We start from the raw sequence: 22244 nt of genomic DNA on the forward strand, positions 1-22244 counted from the left end.
TTTACTGAAATGTATCACACTAGCAAGTGTTACAGAAAACAAAATCTATTAGAATTTAAAATTGAAGTGATGAAGGAAATCACAAACTCATAGTCAACATCGGCTAATTGTGCTACCATAAATAATGCAGTAAAATAGTTAAACTGTAGGTTTTCTTTAGGGACTTTTGTTTCTATATGTCTTTATATACACACACACACACACACACACACACACGAATGGCTTGGTGAGCAGCACTGTCATGGGGCCTCCTCCAAAAAGTCACGAGAATGAATCCTGTGCTGGTCTTTACATCATATCAATCAACCCCCGATAGAGACCCAATTGAGATGATCAAAAATATAGAGAGCCACACGTGATGACCTCCGGTCATGAGAGTCTTCCTGATGGCTGGGGGGGGGGCTGTCCCGCTTCAGGCAGTATATCAGAAAGACCTTAAAAAACCAATATACTATATTGTATGTTACTAATGATTTTCTAACACCGAACCCCTTGTCTCTGCTTCTAATGGCTAATTCAAACTCATAGAGGTCAGAAGGAGTTCACCTTAAACACTGTATGGCATTGAGACATCCTGAGGGACATCTCTGTACAGTATTCTGCCTGGACACACGCACAAACACGAACGGCTTGGTGAGCAAAACCGGAGTTAATTACAACATTCTATTTAAATATATTATATTGTATATTATTCTAGATTATTCAACACTTATTGCTTTTTTATACTTTAATTGTATTACTCATAAAACTCAGAGCCTGTCTCTGTTTCTATTGGTTGAATTGAAATTAGCGGGAATATAGTGTAACATGTGTTAAGCACGCTGAGGTCATGAGACATCCGGGGGGGGAGCATCATGTGACTGGAAATTAAAATCAATTAGTCACGGGTCATTAATCACTCATCAATCAAACTCCGATTAAAATTTGACAGAAGGGGTTCTATATAACTCTCTAGATATCTGTTCCTCCACATTGCCACTACTGTGCTGTTCTACTTTATACCGGATTAAAATGATTTCTGTTAATTAAAACTGAATGGTTATTTATCTGAGAGCTACAGAAGTTTAGATGTTTCTGATTGAGCCAGCGAAGCTTCGCCCTGAGGTCCGAACCGTTCCTCATCAACCCGGTGGATCTGTGCCTGGAATGAGCCTGACCTTCACATGACTGACGCTCACCGCCTTCAGTTTCATCAGCTGGTTAATGAAACTGTTTATCACATGGAGCTATTGTTCAGTAATCTTGTTCATATTTGGGAATCCTATAGATTTATAACTACACTAACAGATTAAATTGATCTGATTTCCACAAATGTAATCTTGTACATACATTACTAAAACACATGTAGATTTTATGCCACTGATTTGAACATTTGCGGTTTGATTTAAACGGACTGAACAGATTCCTCAAGCTCTAATGAGATCATGTTTGTTTACTGTTTCCTGAAAATGTTTTTTTGCTGGTTACTGTACAATATGTCAAGACAAACAATGAAATTATTAATACACCAACATGACAGTTTGGGCCGGTATCAGCATCCAATATTTACATTACTGTTATGGCTGGGAACCAATATTTTCTTATGTATTTCCCAAAGCTTTCCATGTCATAAAAAAATCACCACACTGCTGACGAGCTTCACTTAAACTCCCACAATCCTTCACTCTGGGCCAGATTAGGAAGGACTGGGCCAGAGCCAGGGTTTGTTTGGGAACCCCAAAGATTTTCCTTTTTTTGTTAATACATGCATATTTTATACAGATTGTACTTTATGTACGACTCATAGTCGAGTCACGTTTATTGGTATAGCATAATTTCAGTTAAATGTGCTTTACATCATAAAAACATCAGACTGTATTCAAACCTTATATTCTGTCAAATACCGTTATCAAAATCATCAATACACATCAAATATGTTGATCAATGTTTCATTTATGATGTTTCTAAGCAGCCTAACCAGTGGAGCAAACCATTACAGGTCTGGGATAAAATCAGAAACTAAACTCTAATATTCAGTAAATGATGGATCAATAAACTCTTCAGGATTCAGTCATCAGTGATTCCACTTAGCAGCTTGTGGCACAAGATTCTTCCTCTTTTTCACTGATATTAGTGTCTGACTGATTGTTGTGGTATCTGCTACAGCTGATGGAATAAGAAAGAAAACATGTCAGTGGGGTCAGAGGTCAGGACGTCAGAGCTTCAGCTTCCCGGCCAGCGGGCTGCTGGGATAGAGCCTGGAGAATCGGCCCAGGGTCCAGATGGGGAAGACGTTTCTGTAGCAGGTGTAGCTGATGGCGCAGCTCTTGTTGAACACACCAGAAATGTTTTCCTGAAACGCAAAAACAAACGTTTTCTCACCGTCGCTGGATTTGGTTTTAGCAGAACGATGATCGGAATCAAAGAGGCGTCGATTCACCTGAGGCCAGTCTCCGTTGAGAAGCTGCTTCTGGACCAGCAGCTGGACTCCTCTCTCGATGGCCTGCTGGTCAGGATGTCTGCAGAAACACCAGGAAACCGTCAGGAACCTTCTGAGCTCTTCCCTGAAGTCCAGCTCGGTGCCTCACCTGACGGCCATGAGTCCCAGCAAAGCCCAGCAGGTGTTGTGGATCTGAGCCGCGGCGCTCTGGACGTAGCGCCGCTGCTCACACGACTCAAAGTCCTCCCCCCAGCCTCCGTCAGACATCTGCTGCTGCAGCAGGAACCGGCACGCTTTCTGCACCTCCACCGGGACGTCTCTGGTCACAAAGAGGACGACGTTTAGAGTCAGAGTCCCTAAGAGGCAGCAGAGGTGAGTTTGTCCGTCTTACTCGGCCTGGTAGGTGTGACCCATGCAGGCGAAGGCTTCCAGACCGAACCAGGTTCCATATGTAAAGCAAACTCCCCAGGATCTGAGGAACAAGCAGAACAACACAGAGTTACGTCTGGTGGATCCACCAGGAGAGAAAAACAGGCTCACCCCTCCCAGGATCCGTCGGTCCTCTGAACCCGCCGGCAGAACTCCAGCCCGTCTCTCAGGGTGGATCTGAGCAACAGGCACAACTTCAGCTTTCTGAAACTCTCTGAGTTTTAGTTGCTTTCTCCTTCACTTCATAATAATCTGTTTATAAAATTATTTTATTCTAACCTCAAAAACACTCCACAGATTTCCTGCTGTTATTAAACCTGAGTGAAAAACCTGTGAAAGTTTAATCTCATTTCAAAAACTCAAACTAAACACGTAAAATCCAAGAATTTAAAGGAAAAATCATTTTTATGATGCAAAAACAAAAACATTCTCTGAACTTTGTCCTATAGAAGATCAGCATGTAGTGATGATAAACTCTGGTGAGTAAAACACTGCAGGAAAGTCAGACTTTCAGCTGCTTCCTTTCACTACACACATCCTTTAAACAGTTATTGATTGGCTCACTAACAGGAAGTTTTCTCTTCCAACTGTTTTTGGGAGAAACTGGCTGATCAGAATAAAGATGCCGGTCAGAACCTGAGCAGAATTCAGGACTTCTTAACATTTGAATTTGAATTCCACTGTTAGCTCTGGGTTACAGTGAGCCTGTGTGACACTGAGCTCTTAAAACTGCAGTGGAGTGCTGGGTTGTTGGGTCTCTGTCCTGCTGGTTTTTGATCCTCACTGAACAAACTGATGTGAAATGTTCAGCTGAACTCCCAACTGTAAACTCGGCTGCATTGTAATTTTTTCTTGAACATTTCTTCATTTTAAATATGTAATAATTGTAACTACTGAGACCTGGAAGCCTGAATGTAACTGAAAAGTAAACCGTGCGCCCTGTGTGTCTTAAAGTCTGTTGTAGTGAAGCCAGATGACGGTGATGCAGACGGATGTTTCTCTACCTGATCTCTGCGGCGCGGTGATCGGGGTGAACCTGGAGGAAATGCCTCAGCGCCTGCATGGCTGCAGACGTGCACTCCACATAGGTGTAGTCTATCATGATGTCACCTGGTGCAGATGAGCAGAGCTCCGAGTTAAAAACTGGAAAACCACATCAGCCCTGAACCTGTGAACAATCTGAAGATTCAATTCTCTTTTCATGGAGCCTAAACTGCATGAAGGGGAAAATAAAACTATATTTAATTTTATGTTACTGCAACAGTCAGATTTGTAAACATCTTTAGAAGCAGCGATTTGCTCTGAGGCTTGATGACATTTACCAAACACTTCAGACGGGTTGAGCAGCTCCAGGAGTTTTCCTCCTCGTTTAGTTTCATACGTAGCAAATCCTCCGTCTCTGTTCCTCAGGCTCAGCAGCTACAAGACAGCAACAGGCTGGAAAAACTCAGATTAAAGCAGGCGGAGCAGAGAGGCCTTCAGCTGCAGCTCTGAGTGGAGACACAGCCGTCCCAGTCCTGCCATCATGGAGCCACTGGAACGGTCAAAGGTCCAGAGATTCAGGCTTCGCTCACTGCAGGTCTTCATGCTCGGCTCTGGGTTTGGCTGAAATCTGATTTATTTTTGTTACTAAATGTTAGGACTCCTGTGTGAACGGTTTTCTGCATGTCCAGACGAAAAACGTAGCCGCCACCAGCAGCGCTCTGTTTATGGTAGCAAAGATGGCCGCCGCAGTTAAGATGGCCGCCGTCTCTGGATGGATTGTAAAGTCATTGAGAGTGACAGCAGATGAAGGAAGCTGATAAACAGAAAGCTAACGGCTAACAGCAACAGCCTTTAGTGGAACTGCAGCTTCTGACCCGGTTCTGATCCGATTCTGACCCAGTTCTGAATCGGTTCTAATCTGGCTCTGATCTGGCTCTGATCTGGTTCTGACCCGGTTCTGAACCGGTTCTAATCTGGCTCTGATCTGGTTCTGACCCGGTTCTGTTTGGATTGGACTGAAGTGTTGAGCGGTGGTGCGTTCACTGACTCAAGCTGCTTTCGTTGTCATTTTCAGACATTGTTTAGACATAGACATAGAGACATAGATTTACCGTCTGGATTTTTCTGCTGCTGGATTTTAACGTGTTTCAGATAAAATGCGACCTGACGACAAACGATCAGAGTGAGACAACAAACTGTCAGGACGGTGAATCCACACAGAATCTAGTCAGATGGAGGAAATGTCCCAGCATGCATCACAGAATCTATAAAAGCACCACAATAATCCAACTCACCACATTAACGGCGTCGTACAAACGCTGCGAGCTGATTGGCTGTCTGATGGAGGGACAGAGCTCCTGCAGCAGCATCACCGACTTCAGGCCCTCCGCCGTGCAGTCGGCCACGATCCAGCCACAGTCCCGCGTGCTGAACGGGAAGCCGCCCTGACACGCACACAGAGACGTTCATGGTAAATATTTCCACACAGATAAAAATATCCAAGTTTGTTTCTTTGAGTTTGGAGTAAATTTGAATCATTTCTGAGCTATTTGTTGTTGTAATGTGATTTTTCTTGCACCTTGTTCATCTGTCTGTAGTATTTCTGGTATTCAGGTGGATTCTCAGGAATCTGTTGAGGTGGAGGAAGAGACTAACCATCAGAAAACATGTTCAGATGTCCATGTTAGCTTACAGGAGGAGGCGCTAGCGAGCCACAACCTGAGTGACCCTGAGGAAGTCATGGGCGTCATGGAGACATCCGACCAGGTTGGGGTCGTCCTGCGCTCCAGCCTGAGGGTTTCCACACAGAAACAACGTCAACAAGCAGCAGAGAAACATGGAGGGAAAAGATGGAGACGAGTTTTCATGTCACCTCCAGGAAAGCCTGAACGGCGAAACACGTGTCCCAGAGCTGAGAGCCGTTGGTTCCCTGAGGACGAAACGACACGAAGAAACTTTACTGACAAACACAATGAGAGGAAACATCTGAAGCTCATTCCTGCTTCAGAGGTTTATTTATGTTCCAACTACAAACTACAGTGAGTTTATTGAGTCATTGATGTGACTGAGCAACAAGAAGAAGGAAAATTTATTTCCTTCTTTAGTGGAACTGCAAAAAACTGGAGGGATTAATTTCAGCAGTAAAGAAGCTAAATGTCTGATGTTCTGCAGAACTGAATCCACAGATTTTACTGCTCTGTAAGTTTTCACACCCCGTGAACATTTCTCAGTTTAGTTGTGTTGAACCCAAAGCAGTGAGTAATGAGATGATGCATGATTGTGATTTTATTACAAATTACAAATAATCACTTCAGCACAAAAACATTGTGTGGAAGTGATGCTAACTCCCACCTGCAGGTGGCAGTATTTCTTTTACTACACTGCTGTGAAAAAAAAATCACAAAATTTCTCGTAAATATTTTTAAAGTAGCACCAAATAATCAGTAATTCTGACTGCAATAAATAAATCACTAAAACAATTGCCAAAACCAGGCAGGAATGTCCATCCATCTTCTTCCGCTTATCCGAGGTCGGGTCGCGGGGGTAGCAGTTTCAGAAGGGAGGCCCAGACTTCCCTCTCCCCAGCCACTTCTTCCAGCTCCTCCGGGGGAATCCCGAGGCGTTCCCAGGCCAGCCGAGAGACATAGTCTCTCCAGCGTGTCCTGGGTCTTCCCCGGGGTCTCCTCCCGGTGGGACGTGCCCGGAACACCTCACCAGGGAGGCGTCCAGGAGGCATCCTGACCAGATGCCCAAGCCACCTCAACTGGCTCCTCTCGATGTGAAGGAGCAGCGGCTCTACTCTGAGTCCCTCCCGGATGACTGAGCTTCTCACCCTATCTCTAAGGAAGAGCCCAGACACCCTACGGAGAAAACCCATTTCGGCCGCTTGTATCCGCGATCTCGTTCTTTCGGTCATGACCCAAAGCTCATGACCATAGATGAGGGTGGGAACGTAGATCGACCGGTAAATCGAGAGCTTCGCTTTTTGGCTCAGCTCTCTCTTCACCACGACGGACCGGTACAGCGCCCGCTTGACAGCAGACGCTGCGCCAATCTGCCTGTCGATCTCCCGCTCCCTTCTTCCCCCATTCGTGAACAAGATCCCGAGATACTTAAACTCCTCCACTTGGGGCAGGACACCCCCCCTGACCCGGAGAAGGCACTCTACCCTTTTCCGGCTCAAGACCATGGCCTCGGATTTGGAGGCACTGATCCCCATCCCGGCCGCTTCACACTCGGCTGCGAACCGATCCAGTGAGAGCTGCAGATCACGATCTGATGAAGCCAAAAGGACCACATCGTCTGCGAAAAGCAGAGATGAGATCCTGAGGCCACCAAATCGGATCCCCTCAACACCTTGGCTGCGCCTAGAAATTCTGTCCATAAAAGTGATGAACAGAATCGGTGACAAAGGGCAGCCCTGGCGGAGTCCAACTCTCACCGGAAACGAGCCCGACTTACTGCCGGCAATGCGGACCAGACTCTGACACCGGTCATACAGGGACCTGACAGCCCGTATCAAAGGGCCCGGTACCCCATACTCCCGGAGAACCCCCCACAGGGCTCCCCGAGGGACACGGTCGAACGCCTTCTCCAAGTCCACAAAACACATGTAGACTGGTTGGGCGAACTCCCAGAACCCTCCAGGACCCTGCCGAGGGTGTAGAGCTGGTCCAGTGTTCCACGACCAGGACGAAAACCACACTGCTCTTCCTGAATCCGAGGTTCGACTGTCCGACGCACCCTCCTCTCCAGGACCCCTGAATAGACCTTGCCAGGGAGGCTTAAGAGTGTGACCCCTCTATAATTGGAGCACACCCTCCGGTCCCCCTTTTTGAGCAGGGGGACCACCACCCCAGTCTGCCAATCCAGGGGAACTGCCCCCGATGTCCATGCGATATTGCAGAGTCGCGTCAACCAACACAACCCTACAACATCCAGAGCCTTAAGGAACTCCGGGCGGATCTCATCCACCCCCGGGGCCTTGCCCCCGAGGAGCTTTTTCACCACCTCGGCGACCTCGCCCCCAGAGATTGGAGAGCCCAACCCAGAGTCCCCAGGCTCCGCTTCCTCAGTGGAAGGCATGTTGGTGGGATTGAGGAGGTCTTCGAAGTACTCTGCCCACCGGCAGGAATGTTAAAGTAAATTATTTATTTTCTCAAAATGAAAGTGAAAGATCTGAAAATAAAAACAGGAGAAACTGTTGAGGGCTAAATTCTCACCTGCATTTTCATCCCATCCAGTCCCAGCCTGTAAGAAACACAAACAGCTGCTGAACTGGCAGTTCTCCTCCATACTTTCTATGTTCTACGTTCCAGATCAGAACGTTTCTGTGAGTCTGGTTCCAACTGACCACAGGTAGTCTGGGATCCTGGAGACGTGTTCCTGAAACACGGCCGACGTGGGGCCGTCCACGTACCAGCGAACCAGCATGTTGATCGTCTTCGAGATCTGCACCGAAACATGAAAACCGTTTCCTCAGAGGTCCGACGAGTTCCTGGGGAAATGATTGGTCCTCACCGGCCCGATGCTGATGCACTTGGTGAAGCGGTCGTCGGCCTGGATGTGGTCGTACAGCTCTCTGACGGCCATCTTCCTCAGCGCGACGCTGTGATGAGCTTCATACAGGTTCAGCACCACTGCAGAGAGGAACACCGTGAGTCCAAACAGCTGGGAGCAAAACGACATTATGAAGGAAACATCTGGAACAGCTCAGTGCCAGGATGACCCTTGACCCGATGCAGGAAGTGGGAGACAGATGGATTCTGGCTAAAATAATAATAATAATGTGGACATTTCCTTCCCATGCATGAAACTCCTTCAGTAGCAGGCTGCTGCATCCTCTGTGCACAAAGGAGCGTAATCACAGATCCTTCCTCCCAGCAGCTGGTAGACTTTCTATTAATTTGTTCAAATTTCTGATGATATTTAATATTTTTCCCTTTTTTCCCAGTCTGTTACTGTTAGATCCTTATTTCTACCTTTTTATTTTTATATTTTGTACCTCTAACTTGCTGCTAGTTCACCTGGATTCCCCAAACTAATGACAGATATTTGTACATACCCACTTTCTAGCAGTTTCTATCTTTTCGGTTTTGGTAGATCATTTTATCCACAGTAACTTACAGATGAGGATAAAACAAGACATTTTAAAAACAAGACATTTTAATGAGAAGCAGCAGCAGCAGCACCGCTAACTGAAAAGCACCAAACTAATGGTGTTTAGTGGGAGCTAATGATGTAGCGCTAATGTTTACACGCTCCATATATAAATGACAAAATATGTTCCAACATAGAATATGTCTCTCAACAGGGTCAAATTTTCCATGACAGACTTTCATGTTTCCACTTCAGGAAGTGATTCTCTGGACAAACTTTTCACTCAGTTCCAGTTTTGTTAACTCTGTTGCTGTTTTAGCCGAACTGACGACCGAAGGGCTTCAGCCATGAAGAACAGCCATAGATTTTAAAATGTTTGTATTCTGCAGCATTGCATTCTGGGTACAGAATCGACGTCATTTGCTTCACCCGAACATGACGAGACTCTTAAAACAGTTTATGTGAATTTTTACATGAATTTGTTTTATTCGCCTCCCTGGTTGGTTGTTCATGATGAATTCTTCCACAAACCTCTTTTGTTCGTTTGTTGTATTTTTGCTATTTGCCCAATAAGATTTCTTTAAAAAAGAGAGAAAGTGAGGAGAGGAAGTGGAACTGCTGCTTAAGATTCTTTACCCACTTCAAAATAAAAGCATGAATATAAACGTTTAACTACTTGAAGAATTTTAACTTTAAAACAGATATTGTACTTTATTAAACTGAAAGTTTGTAAAAATAACCAAGTAAATTAGCCCTTTAACGTTTATTAGGGAAAGCTAAGTGCGATAAACATTTATAAACTAATAAAAATTAGCTTTGCTGTTAGCGGATTAGCACGACACCTAGCCAGGTTCAGGCTGGTTCACGGCTTTGGTCAGAACGTCTCCAGACTTCCTGGTGTCGCATCAGTGACTCTGTGGATGGATTCTGATTTTCTACTAGAACCAGAACCTCAGCGGTACCACTCCACATGGTTATGAGTTATAGTCAGACGGTTCTTACTGTAGGCGACAGAGAGCAGCGAGCTGTGAGGAGTGTACAGGTCGCAGGCGGCCACGTTGTTCCGCTGAGCAATCCAGTCGATGGAGGCGAAGTCCTGGACGAAAAGCTCCTGCAGGACAAACAGAAGATTCGGTTTGTGGAGCGATTTAACCGCCTGTTGCTGTTTGCAGCATCTTCCCTCCTGCTTCTGTTAGTTGTAGTGGAGCAGTTTTGCTTGTCGTGTTTTTTGGTTTTTGTGTGTTTTGTAATTTGCATCTTTCATGTTTCTGCAGCGTTTCGTCGTTCGCTGCACATTTTCACCTGGTCACTTTTTACCAGAAGCATAACTAGAAACAAGTTATTCAACTCTGAAAGGAGTTCAATCAGATATGACAATCACATGTTTAGGATGTTAATGAGTTCAATTTGGACTTTTGGGGAAAAACTGAAGTTTTTGTTTTTGCTTTGAGAGATAAATTAAAGGTTTAATGAATCATAAACTGTTTTAAAGAGGAATGAAGAAAATTCACCCCAGATTTAATGTCTCCAAATGCTGCAGTTCAAAACAAGACTCTATCTAAGGTAGTCCAAATAAAATATATGGTGTCACCTGTCGAAGGCTGAGAATTAGAGGGTCTTCCTCTGCCGACAGCCTGACAGCGTAGCAGTAGCTCATCGGCAGGTAGACCTGGCGGCAGTGGCACCACAGGGTGGATGGGTGGGCTGGCATCCAGGCGGGGAAGAGCCTGAAACAAGCAGGAACCGACTGAAAATGACCCGACACTGGAGAAGACATCAGTAACCAAGCAGCCAAAATGCAAAGTAAAACTGTGTCTGCCTTTAAAACCCAGAGCTGAGTGTGACCCACCACATCTCCGGCAGCAACGTGTTCAGTCCCTCCCAGCTGTAGACGTTCAGAACAGCCAACCAGAACTTCCCCCACGATGGGATCCCAACGGCGCCGCCTCGAAAAAGACACACGGAAAACACCAACGGTTCGTTACAACGTTCACATGTTCAAGGGAAGCAGCGACTGGATCTGATCCAAACCTTTGCTGTGCAGGTTGTTCCGAGCACGAACCAGATCTGGATCATCAGGATCAACTCCCAGAATCCTCAGAGACGTGTAGCTCAGTGCCGTTCCAAACACTGTGGATTTATCTTCAATGTGTCTGAGGGAGAAACACGAGTTTTTAAAGATATTTTTGAGTTCAAAGGACAAAATAACTCTGTCTCTTCATCCTCAATGCCTGAATGGCCTTTAGTTCTGAAACTTTGGCTTCCTTTGTTAGGCGGTTCTGCAGTTAAATGGCCACAAGATGGCGCTGTTTCCCAAGATAAAAGCCTGGTGTTGACTCACAGCCCCCAGCCTCCGTCTGGCAGCTGAACAGAGCGCAGGTATCTCACCATCTCCTTCTTCCAGGCCTCATGCAGAGGAATCTTAGCAACATGACATGTGATAAGGAGACCTGGGAAACAAACACAGGCAGAAGTTAAGGCTTCATTCACATCAGCTCTGTTTAATCTGCTTTTATCAAACTCGACTTAGTTTGCTTAGAAAGTCTTTGTCCTGTGAATGAGGATCGAACCAAAAAATCAAACTGTTCTGCCTTAAACCCTCAGTCTGGGTTCGAATGGATATGTGGATTAAAGCAGCAGGGGGATTGCAGCGCAGGGCATTCTGGGTAATATTAAGGAAGAATAATTAACATTAACTTTGGACAAAAAGTTTGGCTCCTTCTTCCTTAGAGTCCCGGGATCTCTGGCAGGCGGGCTGCGGCGGAGAAAGTGAAACCACGACACTGCGCGTTGGCGTCACAGATCACAGAGTTTAATCCCACACAAAACAACGCATGAATCAATTAACAAAACTGCAGAGGTACAGAGATATATATATTCATTACCTGTAACAGGAAAAATAGAAAAAGAAACACAAAGAAAACAAGGGGGGCAAAGACGCGTCTTTGGAGAAAGCTTTATGCCAAAAAGCAAAACAGTGGTAGCATTCTGAATTTCTAATGCTTGCATGAAATTTTATACTGAGTAGGTGTTTCTTCAATTTAATATATTCAATTAAGGCGTTCCGCTCTTTAACCAATTAGAAACTCCCGTAGGGACTAAGGGAAACTTGAGAAGTCTCCTAATTTACAGCGAAGTTCCAAAGGCGTCTGGTTTCTGTCGAGAGACAAGGGCGGACCAGTTAATCTTGGAGGATACCAGGTACGAATGTCCCCGGCGCCGAGAGTCTTAAGATAAGATTTCACAGACACCCTCGGAATCTGACGTCTCTTCCATTATTTCTCCTAACGTTCTCGAAGAGACTTGCATCTGGTAATTTTCAAGGAAATGTTATCTTTGCAAACCCCAGTTTTTGCTTTTGCACAGTCAGCCCCCCAAAAGATTGAGTTCTGCCAAAATAATACATAAAATCCACAGGTTAAAATAAAGTATAATTCCTGAGCCATTTTCTAATAGTAAAGATAACATTTTCATTCAAACAATTTCCATTTGCTTCTAATCTCGTCACAGATAATACAGTTTTCAAATACATTCATCATTTTTAAAATGAGATAATACAATCTTCAGTAAAAACATGGTATTAATACTTAGAAATTAAATGTTAAGGGGTTTCAATCTTCTATTTTGCATTAGTTTTACACCATCGCAGATGCTGGCCTCCGGCAGGTCTCCCCCCAACTGCCTGCAGGAATGCTAATTTATGGCTCTGTTCTAGCCGGGCCTCAAAAGGCCCCATTTAGTGATCTGCATTCTGACCCCTGTCTGTCCTGTTCAAAACAAGAGTATCAAACCTACCCTTTTTACACATGCGTAAGATTAACTGTATTAAGTACTAAAATTAATCCTTTTTCTTAACAGTAAATACAACCAAAACAAACATGCTAGCCTGGTGCTAGCAGTAGAAATGGCTCGTGGTCTTTAGCCGAAGACAAAATTGAAATCCTCCAAACGCTAAAATCAGACGCCTCCGTTTTTGTTTACAGTTTGTGAAGGAGGAAGTTGTTTTCATGTATCCTTCAGAGTTTTTCATGTTTTTTCCTTTAGTAATTTGTTGTGCAGCGCCCCCACAGGCTAGGAGGGGAACAGGTTGCTCAAAGGGTTTGGATCGTTTTACACAGCAAACCGTATCAGCTGGAAATGTAGTAAAGTTGAAGTTTTGGTTCCCAACCGAACAGAGTCTACTGAACTATCAGATGTGGAAACTGTAAATGCTAGGCTCCAGGTGAGCTGGTTCACCTGGGAGCAGGAAGAGGGGTCCACCGTAGTCCCCGGCCCAGTGGCCGTCCTCAGCCTGGAGCCGTCTGTAGAAGTTCATACCTTTAACTGCAGCATCCAGAGCCGTTTCAGAGGCCGAGGAGTCTGACACAAACTGACTCTGTGGACAGAAATCAGGATCAGACCTTATTTCTTTACAACACACCTAAAGCAGCCAGACTTGCTCCAGTTCTTTGGGTTTCTCAGGGTTTTATTTAGATTGTGTTGCATTTACAATCAACAGTCCAGTTTCCCTTCACTCAGTTAAAAAGCTAAACTTTCAGGAACCAGAGATAGAAACTAAGCTCTAGTTTCCTAAAGCATTGACAACCGAGGCCCTGAGTTTTACAGCCCAGTTAATAGAGTGAAATGTGGAGAAAGAGAAAAAGACTGAAGACCTACGATGTCCAGACCCAGAGAATGAGCTTCCAGCATGGTCTGCTCCCTGCTGGGCATCTCCTGGTCGTCCACGTAGCTCCAGGTCTGCCTGCCCTCTGCGTTTCTCAGCCTCCAGCGGCTCAGGTCTGTGGCCGGCTCCGTCTTAAACGGCCCGCCTCGCCTCCGCAGCTGCCTGCCACAGAAACAACCAAACTGCAGGTCAGATTTTACTTCAGAAAATAAAGAGTTTCTACAGAAACATTAACAAGTAGCAGGAAATAGTTCTGCTCCAGGTACTGCTTATGTATCATCAGTGCATGAATAATGTGTGTGATATTATTAAGGGACTGTTGTCCTATGTTTTCCATGCTAACAAGATATTCAGTCCCTTTGATTCCAGCTGGCCCATTAAAGACTGGGCCAGTCTTCTCTTTAGTTTAAAACTTTCAGTTTTTAAACAACATTTATACAAAGTTATGTTTAACTTTGTGACATGATAGGTCCGATTTGTTGCAACAGAAATGCATCTGACTATCAGGTAAATATGTTACTAATGCTGGATCTATAAATGGGAGAAAACAGAATCTGTCCAGCTCCACTTTCCAAAAAGTCCAAATTAAAAGGACAGATTAGGACTCAGCACTCGGTGGGCCCGTTTCAGCCTCACTACTTTCATGGAGAAAAGTGAACAACCAGGAAGTTGTTCCACCTGGATTATTCACAGGTTCTGGACCAGAAACAGACCCATCCCATGCCTAATTCTGATGGCCTAGTCAAAGCCCTCCCTGTCTCAGGTGATTAAGCTCTTAACAGTTTCTGCATCACTACACTTTATAAAGTCACATATTGACACTTTATGGACAGATTTTTAAATATAATCTATCAAATAAACCTCGTTATTGTGAAACTGATGTAAGTTGTTTGGTTTTAAGTTTTTTATGTTACAGTTAAATTCCAGAGTCACAAACTTCCTTTAAACAGAAAGTAAAACAAATACTCACGTTCCTTCAGACATTTCTGCAGATAAACTCAGAAACTGGATTCTTCTGAAGGATGTGAATGAAGTTCGTCACCCGGTGCTGAAAGTCCACCTGTTGCTCGTTTCGTGGGAGTTGTAGTTCCCACAGCGCCGCTCACTGGTTCAATCAACACAAGTTAACACCACATTTCCCATGAACCCCTGCGGGGAGCGGCCTCTGAGGCGTTTGCTGCTTGGTGAATGTGGAGAGACATGAGCAGAGACTCAGCTGGCCAATCACAGGCAGGCTGGGCGGAGAGAGGGCGGGACTATGTCGAGTTTGACCAATGGGATTCCTCCTGAGGTAAACACAACACATGTGCTCATTGTGGACCCGATGAAGGCACAAAGTACAGTCTAATATTATAAATGAACATATTATCAAAGCGTTTAGGTCTCTTAGTTATATTCTGTTTACATTGAATGAATTTAGGACTAGAATATTACATGAGACTAATAAAAACAACAATACAGAAGAGTGGGTTCAATAATAAACGTGTTAAAGACCTGCTTAATGGTTGGCGGTTTCAAAAAATGTTTTAAATCTGACTAACAAGAGAATGCTGATTCTAGTCTAATCATTTAAGTTCAGTCAATTACCAGTTAAGAATATAATATAAGATATAAAATCAATAATAATTGTAGGAGCTATTAATTTAGATTATTTACTTTATTTTTATTGCCCTATTTTCTGGTTAATTTATAATTGGAAATTTTGTTTAATTCTAGTTATTTAGAATAATTTTTTTTGGCTAGTAGTTCACTTAATTAGTTAATTAATTTCAGTTTGGGATATGAGTGTTTCACATATAGATATGTAGGGATTAGGTAGCTCTTTATGCACATGGGTGGTCGCATGGTTTTGTACCAGTCAGTCAGTCAGTCAGTCAGTCTACCAGTCAGTCAGTGAACAGGTGCAGGAATCAGAGCAGGAGAAGCAGCAGAATCCTATAACTGCCTGTAACTGTGAATAAAGCAACAAAGCCAGAAACCTGGTGCATCAAGTGGCTATTTGAGTTTAATTCACTTTTACTTTGATCACCTTGAAGTCTTAAGTTTTTGATTTTTGAATTTTGAGTTTTTGGACAGGTGGGCAGGGAAGGAACTGTTATTTCTTCACACTCAGAGCTGAACAAGGTCTAAAGTCAAAGGAGGAGAGCAGGACTGGATTCTTTGAGTAAAGTCAACTGAGTCCGGACTGATGCGTTCACTGTCAGTGTTAACTTAAATGTTAAAGTCCCTCATCATTATCACCTTGTCAGTATTTAGTAATAAATTATGTTTATGTTCATATCAACTGGAAATGAGTAAGGGCCTGTAATTATTTTATGTTTCTGTTCAGAGTATTTATCTTTATTTCATTTGAGGACAAGCCGCAGTAGAGCCGATAATAAGCTAGCGCTAAGCGCTAAGCTAACTGAGCTAACGAGTCTTTTCCATGTGGGGAACACAAAGTGGGACACGAAGGATTCCCAAAGAGCAAAACGCTGCAACAGAAAATATGCTTGGAAATATTTATGTGTTGGAATAACTTGATAAGGTCAAAATGAGATCAAATCAAGTCTCAAACAGCAAGAATACAGGAATAATAACTGCGTTTTACTCAATACCTGTCCAGAAGTAAACATTCCCATGAGGACCAACTTGGCAAAAAATAAAAAAATAAATTCTGAAGTTAAACTAGATGTTTGAAAGATTTTGTGTTTTTTAGATTCCTTCATTCTCGGTTTCTGAAGAGCTGACCAAACTGGAAACTGTTTGTCATCAGACTCAAGTATCAGTCAAAGCTTGTTGTTGAATTATTTTTCTGTAGTTGTGTAACAGCTTACCGTAACATAGCCTTCAGTTTTTAAAGCATAACTGTAAATTTTGAAATACTGAAAGATCTGTCTGTTTGCGCAATAAGATCTGGTTGGAGCGTCCAAACTGTGCAAACATGTTGGCAAGTTCAGTCCATCCATCACGCTGAGCAGAAAGATCAAACAAAGACTCACTTATTGATACGGAGGCTGAGTCACAGATTTAACTGTGTTTTAGAAATAACAACACAAAGCAACAGTTTCTCAGGTCTGACATGACTTTGAACATAAAGATGATGAACGGAGCGGATTAAAACTGGTGACGAAATTCTTTAACCCAAACACAAGATGGCAGCAGTTCAGACTCAGTGATGCAGAAAGGATTCAGGCTGGAGGCGTGGAATCACATAAAAACAGCAACGAGTGACAGAGGAATCAGTGGATCGGCTCACCTGGACAGAACCCTGCTGAGGATTCTGCATCTCCACAGGTCAGACCTGCAGGTCAGGGTGTTATTTTGGTTCCTCTGAGGCTTGATGATCAGCTGCTTCTTTTAAACAGATTTTTCTGAAGAGAAACGGCCAGAGGCTGAAGCTGTGAGATGGATCGGCATGGAAAGGGTAAATCTGAAATATTGATCTCCAACCTTTTACAAAGAACCAAATTCTCAGAACCAGATTTGTGGCTTTACTACCACCCAAAAAACTAGCTTTTAATTGTCTTTTATATATGTTCTCAGGAGGACACGGACATGGACATGGACATGGTCATGGACATGGACATGGACCCGAACATGGACATGGTCATGGACATGGACATGGACATGGTCATGGTGGTTGCGGTGAGACAGACCATGGACATGGACCCGAACATGGACATGGTCATGGTCATGGACATGGTCATGGACATGGACATGGTCATGGACATGGTCATGGTGGTTGCGGTGAGACAGACCATGGACATGGACATGGTGGGTGTGGGAAGGACAAGCAGAGACGGAGGTTCAAGCTTGGTCACAAACACAAGAAATGCCACAAGAAAGGGAAGAGCTGCCACGGGGTGAGAGCCTGTTCTCCACTTCTTGATCTTCTCGATGTTTTCTGCCTGAATATTATTTCCACCGTCAGACTGAACATTAATCATGTTTTTGTTTCCTCTTAGTCCTCCAGCAGCTCCTGCAGCAGCGACTCTGATTAGATGGAGACGTCTCAAACATCTTCATCTCCAGAAAACAAGAGCCTGTTCCACCATACTCACTATAAAAACCAACAGAGGACTGAGATACTGGATTTGTTTCTTTGTTCAATTTTAAATAAAGCATGTGAAATCCAAACAAATAACTGTGTTCAGTTTTTCATTTCATCCACACTGATGTTCTGGGTCTGGACAGTCAGTACTACTAGTCCAGCATGAGGAGAAACCAAAGAGAGTCCGACATCCAGTCAGAACACGGCGCGTTTGATACGGTTTTATTTGCATTGCGCCGTGTTTGCATTGCAAATTAGCTTGGGCTATAAATGCTATAGTGTTATGTATTATGGTATACAGAAACAGAACTGAAGTTATTGTTACGACTGGCTCAAGGTCATAACAATAACGGGAGACCATGCAGGGATTAAAGTGCATAAAAATAAATATTTATTAACACAAACAACAATGGATTGAGGATGTCAGTATCAGTGGTGTAATGCAAATGCTTGGATGTGGTGTATGAGTGCATATGGAGTTGTTGAAGTGCAAAAACAAAGACAAACTCAAATGTGCCAAAAGGAGGGGAGTTGAGGCCTGGCAACAAAACACCGCAAGCATCAAGGCAGAGTGGACGCCGATGGTGACCCAGAAGGTGGAGACAGTCGGGTTTAAATGCTCTGTGCTCCAAATGAATAAAATCAGCAGCACCTGTAAAGGGGAGGAGCACAAAGACACCTGCAACCCAGCCCATAAGGCCCAGGGCCGTAACAGTTATCATAAACTAGAGGTCAAGCCTGAAATCTGGGTGTGGTGATGACCTCTGACCTGAACCTTCAGAGACACATAAAGACGGTTCCAAAGTCGGCCTTCTATCAACTGACATCAATCAAATCAACGGTCCAGAACGTCATCTTGACAGGTCAGACCGGCACATCAGAGCAGGTCAGGGTGTTATTTTGGTTCCTCTAAGGCTTGATGATCAGCTGCTTCTTTTAAACAGATTTTTCTGAAGAGAAACGGCCAGAGGCTGAAGCTGTGAGATGGATCGACACGGAAAGGGTAAATCTGAAATATTGATCTCCAACTTTTTACAAAGAACCAGATTCTCGTTCAAACCAGAGCAGCTCAATGTCTCTCTGAAGGAAACTAAATGGTTTATGTTTTGATTGTAGGCAGAGTTAAGTTCCTATGAACCAGTTCAATGAACCGGTGATCAGGACGATTCATGACAGACGTCTGCAGCTCCGGCTCTCCAGTGTCGCTGACCTGCAACGTTTCAATGCATCACCTGGATCAAAAAGTTAAAAGGTTGCAGGACAGATTCTCTCTTCACCTGGTTTAGGAGATTATGTCTGTTTGGGTTCAGATTATTTTAGATTTTGGGCTTTTACGTGCCAATTACCACCTCCCTAAAAGTAGCTTTTAATTATATTTTACATCTGTTCTCAGGAGGACAAGGACAAGGAGGCTGTGGTGGGAAGGACCAAGGACCTGGAGGAGGAGGAGAGGACTTTCTCCGCCGAGACACAGACACGTACACGGTCACAAACACATGGGGCCACAAGAAAGGGGAGAACCTGTTCCTCACTTTAACTGCTCAAAATGGAAACTTTCACATCTTCACTATGTTTTTTTGCTAAATATTACAAATACTGTTAGTGAAGAGTAGATGTCTGATAATCGTTTCTGTTTCCTCTGCAGCTCCTGCAGCAGCGACTCTGGAGACGTCTCAAAGATCTTCATCTCTAAAAGCCGGCAGTGATCAGTTACATTCAGCGATTAAAGGCTGAACTCAAAATGAATAAAGGCTTAATAAAAATACATCTGAGGTTCTGGGAATGCAAACTGTTTTGATTTTAACTAAAGGTATGATGAGAAATTGCTGCTTTGTACTGACTGGATTTCAAATAAAGTATATGAAATTCAAACACATGATCACTTTCAGTTGTATTTTGTTTGAATCTATTCTGTTAAACAGTGTTTAAAGTTGAATGTTTTTCTGTTGGTAGGTGTGGAGATACCGAGCTCCCGTGTCTCTTGGTTCCTTTCGGGTCCTCGTCTCTTCTGCTGTTTGTTTGTCAGCCTGTGTTTCCAGTTATTCCAGTTGCTACTGGTTTCTGAGCTCCTATCTTTCTGCTCACCTGTGCTGCCTGGATTGTGTTTTCTTCTTCATTAAAACCATCGTCATTATTCAGCAACCTGGTTCCTCCGCTTCTGTCCTCACCAACTCCACTACAATTCATGACACAAAGCACCGATTCCTGAAATATTCCCTCTTCACTCCCTCTGATCTCGTCTGATCCTGGTTTCTCTGTTTGTCTTATCTGAAGGTTTGATGTTTTTTTGGGTGTTTTGGTTTCTATGGATGGTTGAACTGTGACCTTTGTTCACCAAACACCAACACACCCTACTGCTCACCTCTTGACTAAAGCTTTTACCACCTTTATATCTTTTATTGGTAACATATTTTCTAGGAATAAGGAGCAACTGTTGCAGAGACGCATTTTAAAACGTTGCACTTCAGTCCTAATCTAAGAACTTTGATCTGGATCAGAACTGGGTGGATCAATGTTTTAGGTTGGAAACATAAAACTGTTGGACTAAACATTAACTGAAGGCGTTGACTGCTGAGTCTGCAGATTCATATGGAATTTCATGTTAATTTGGAGATTTTATAGATTTATGGATTGATTTTTTTTATTCTTTAATCCACAGAGGGTCAAAATTATACTTACAGGTTCAAGTGCATACTAACACTCCCACTGAGGTTTTATTAAAAGTTTTCTCAATCACATGCGTCTCTGTATCAATTTCAAGTTGACAGGTATTTCATAATACAGAATCAACAGAACCAACTCAACCCGCTCAGGCTAAATGACTCCAGGTTTAACGGTTTCTCATGTTTAGGATGTTTATACGGGACTCGCTCAAATCAGTAAACTCATCAAAATCCAAGATTCATCAACAAATTACCAAAACATTCTCAGATACTAATGTCTGCCCAACATCTTTTAGCTGAGCAAAATTCTGCGTTGCTGTGGCAACGCCTCAATCGGCCCTTTGGTTCATGTCTGCAGGCTTGGAACGCTAATAAAATGGACAGAGAGTAGAGGAGTGTCAACATCCACCTCAGAGACAGTTAGAGTTAATTATTACAGCCTGGTTAATGTAGGTCAGGTGGGCAGTAAAGCTCTACATTGATAGTTTGATTAAAGGTGCAGCAGAGCATAAAAGAGGCTGCAGGTTGAGCTGAATCAGGAGATCCTCTGGAACCAGGTATGAAACTCTGACTGGATCCTGTCTTCATGGAAAACTCTGCAGAGCTTATTGAAACGTTTTCTCTCTTTCAGAGCTTTCAGAGGATTTCTGAGAATGTACGGCCAGAACCAAGGTACATCGCCCTCTGATGAAAATCATTTCATTTTGTAGCTTTCATTGACTAACTCTGGGCTTCCTTTGTCTTTAGGGAACCAGTACCCAGGAGGTAACCCTGCTTTCCCTCCACCAATGTCAAACTGCCCTCCTGCACCTGGACCTCCAGGACACGCCGGACATCCACACGGTCCTGGACACGGTCCTGGACACGGTCATGGTCAGTGCCAGGGTCAGTGCAAGGGTCAGTGCCATGGACATGGACACAAAGACAAGAAAAAACACAAGCACAAGGACAAGCACATGCACAAGGACAAGGATAAGCACAAGCACAAGCACAAGCAAGGCCACAAACACGGCCACTGCCACAAGAAAGGGAAGGACAGCCACGGGGTGAGACGATCGTCCTGCTGCTCAGATTTGACCCAAAATAAATCATCTCACTGTCAATTTAAAGGTTTTGCAGAAAGTTAAGACCAAAATGTCAAGAAATGTTCAGTAAAATGTTTTAAGATCTAGCTAACAGACCTGAGAACATTTAAAGATGAGTAACTTGGTTCCTGAACTTATTTTGTGTGTTTTTTCAGGCGTCCAGCAGCTCCTGCAGCAGCAGCAGCAGCAGCAGCAGCAGCAGCGACTCCGACTGAATGAACTACCATCAGTTCTTGGAATCCTTCTGATTTTAATCTCAGTTGTTTTGCATTTAACAGTAAATGCACAATTAAACCCAGTAAACACAAATAATCGGTCAGAAAACCTGAATGTCAGAACTTGTGTCAGCTTTTATCATGATGTTAGTCCTGATGCCTGTTGCTTTCTGAGTGGAAAAAAGTGATTGCAGTGCATAATAAATGTGAATACACAAACTACAGCTTGTCTGTCATTTACTTAAAGCTCCTCCATCCTGTTTGTCCAGAGTCGCACCCTGTTCCTGCTGATATGAACTTGTTTTGATAACTTTCACAATCTGTGAATAGTTGGCAGTAAGAAGCTTTCCTGGTTCACCTTAAAGTCAGCAGATCCTCATTCACTGCATCAGGAAAACTGGTTTTACCTTCGTTTTATTTTTATTTCATTCACTCAAAAACACATAAGAATCAGAAAACAATCAGAAAAAGATACAAACTTATAATATTTTCTTCCTATTCAAAATAAAAATAAAATTAGCTTCTGATCTCAGAACACTGTTACAAACATATTTCAAATACACAGAAAATAAACAACAAACACAAAACAAAACATCAACTCCAGGTCACTCATCATCATAACTTTCACATTTCTTTGAAATGCATCATGATCC

At 43.5% G+C, this 22244-nt stretch overlaps 2 protein-coding genes and 1 long non-coding RNA gene across 10 annotated transcripts; 1 reads left to right on the top strand and 2 right to left on the bottom strand.

Annotated features, from left to right (window-relative positions):
• Positions 1 to 1765: 1765 nt before the first annotated feature.
• Positions 1766 to 16845, bottom strand: LOC114148337 (uncharacterized). The gene is made up of 2 exons (XR_003596252.1): positions 16803 to 16845; positions 1766 to 2005 (listed from the first exon to the last, which is right to left on the bottom strand). It is a non-coding gene; the product is annotated as an uncharacterized LOC114148337 (long non-coding RNA).
• Positions 1781 to 14674, bottom strand: lss (lanosterol synthase (2,3-oxidosqualene-lanosterol cyclase)). Its single transcript, XM_028023542.1, has 22 exons — positions 14566 to 14674; positions 13589 to 13757; positions 13169 to 13307; positions 11274 to 11382; positions 10964 to 11085; positions 10782 to 10878; positions 10524 to 10659; positions 9935 to 10043; positions 8354 to 8472; positions 8187 to 8284; positions 8056 to 8083; positions 5706 to 5762; positions 5552 to 5623; positions 5412 to 5462; positions 5128 to 5277; positions 4171 to 4267; positions 3853 to 3958; positions 2960 to 3025; positions 2811 to 2891; positions 2568 to 2738; positions 2420 to 2498; positions 1781 to 2332 (listed from the first exon to the last, which is right to left on the bottom strand). The coding sequence occupies exons 1-22, from the start codon at positions 14577 to 14579 to the stop codon at positions 2195 to 2197; spliced, it is 2208 nt and encodes a 735-aa protein (XP_027879343.1). The 5' UTR covers positions 14580 to 14674; the 3' UTR covers positions 1781 to 2194.
• Positions 16739 to 21813, top strand: LOC114148335 (kininogen-1-like). 8 transcript variants are annotated; one of them, XM_028023548.1, is made up of 6 exons: positions 16739 to 16871; positions 16943 to 17001; positions 17121 to 17279; positions 17340 to 17440; positions 17543 to 17565; positions 21537 to 21813. In XM_028023548.1, exons 2-6 carry the CDS (start codon positions 16983 to 16985, stop codon positions 21589 to 21591), a joined length of 357 nt encoding a protein of 118 aa, XP_027879349.1. In that variant the 5' UTR covers positions 16739 to 16871; positions 16943 to 16982; the 3' UTR covers positions 21592 to 21813. The 8 variants fall into 8 exon arrangements, with proteins under 8 accessions (XP_027879349.1, XP_027879347.1, XP_027879346.1 ...); XM_028023546.1 differs by having other exon boundaries at positions 17121 to 17440; XM_028023545.1 differs by lacking the exon at positions 21537 to 21813 and having other exon boundaries at positions 17543 to 17718.
• The last annotated feature ends 431 nt before the right edge of the window (positions 21814 to 22244 follow it).

The sequence above is a fragment of the Xiphophorus couchianus genome, chromosome 7 (genome assembly GCF_001444195.1).
Source record: "Xiphophorus couchianus chromosome 7, X_couchianus-1.0, whole genome shotgun sequence".
Taxonomy (NCBI): domain Eukaryota; kingdom Metazoa; phylum Chordata; class Actinopteri; order Cyprinodontiformes; family Poeciliidae; genus Xiphophorus; species Xiphophorus couchianus.

Coding starts and splice junctions, on each gene's coding strand:
- LOC114148335 (XM_028023543.1), top strand. Junction 17,441..17,542: donor AAGGGAAGAGCTGCCACGGG/GTGAGAGCCTGT, acceptor GTTTCCTCTTAG/TCCTCCAGCAGCTCCTGCAG.
- lss (XM_028023542.1), bottom strand. Junction 10,660..10,781: donor ACGTTGCTGCCGGAGATGTG/GTGGGTCACACT, acceptor TGCTTGTTTCAG/GCTCTTCCCCGCCTGGATGC. Junction 2,333..2,419: donor TCAACGGAGACTGGCCTCAG/GTGAATCGACGC, acceptor TTTGCGTTTCAG/GAAAACATTTCTGGTGTGTT.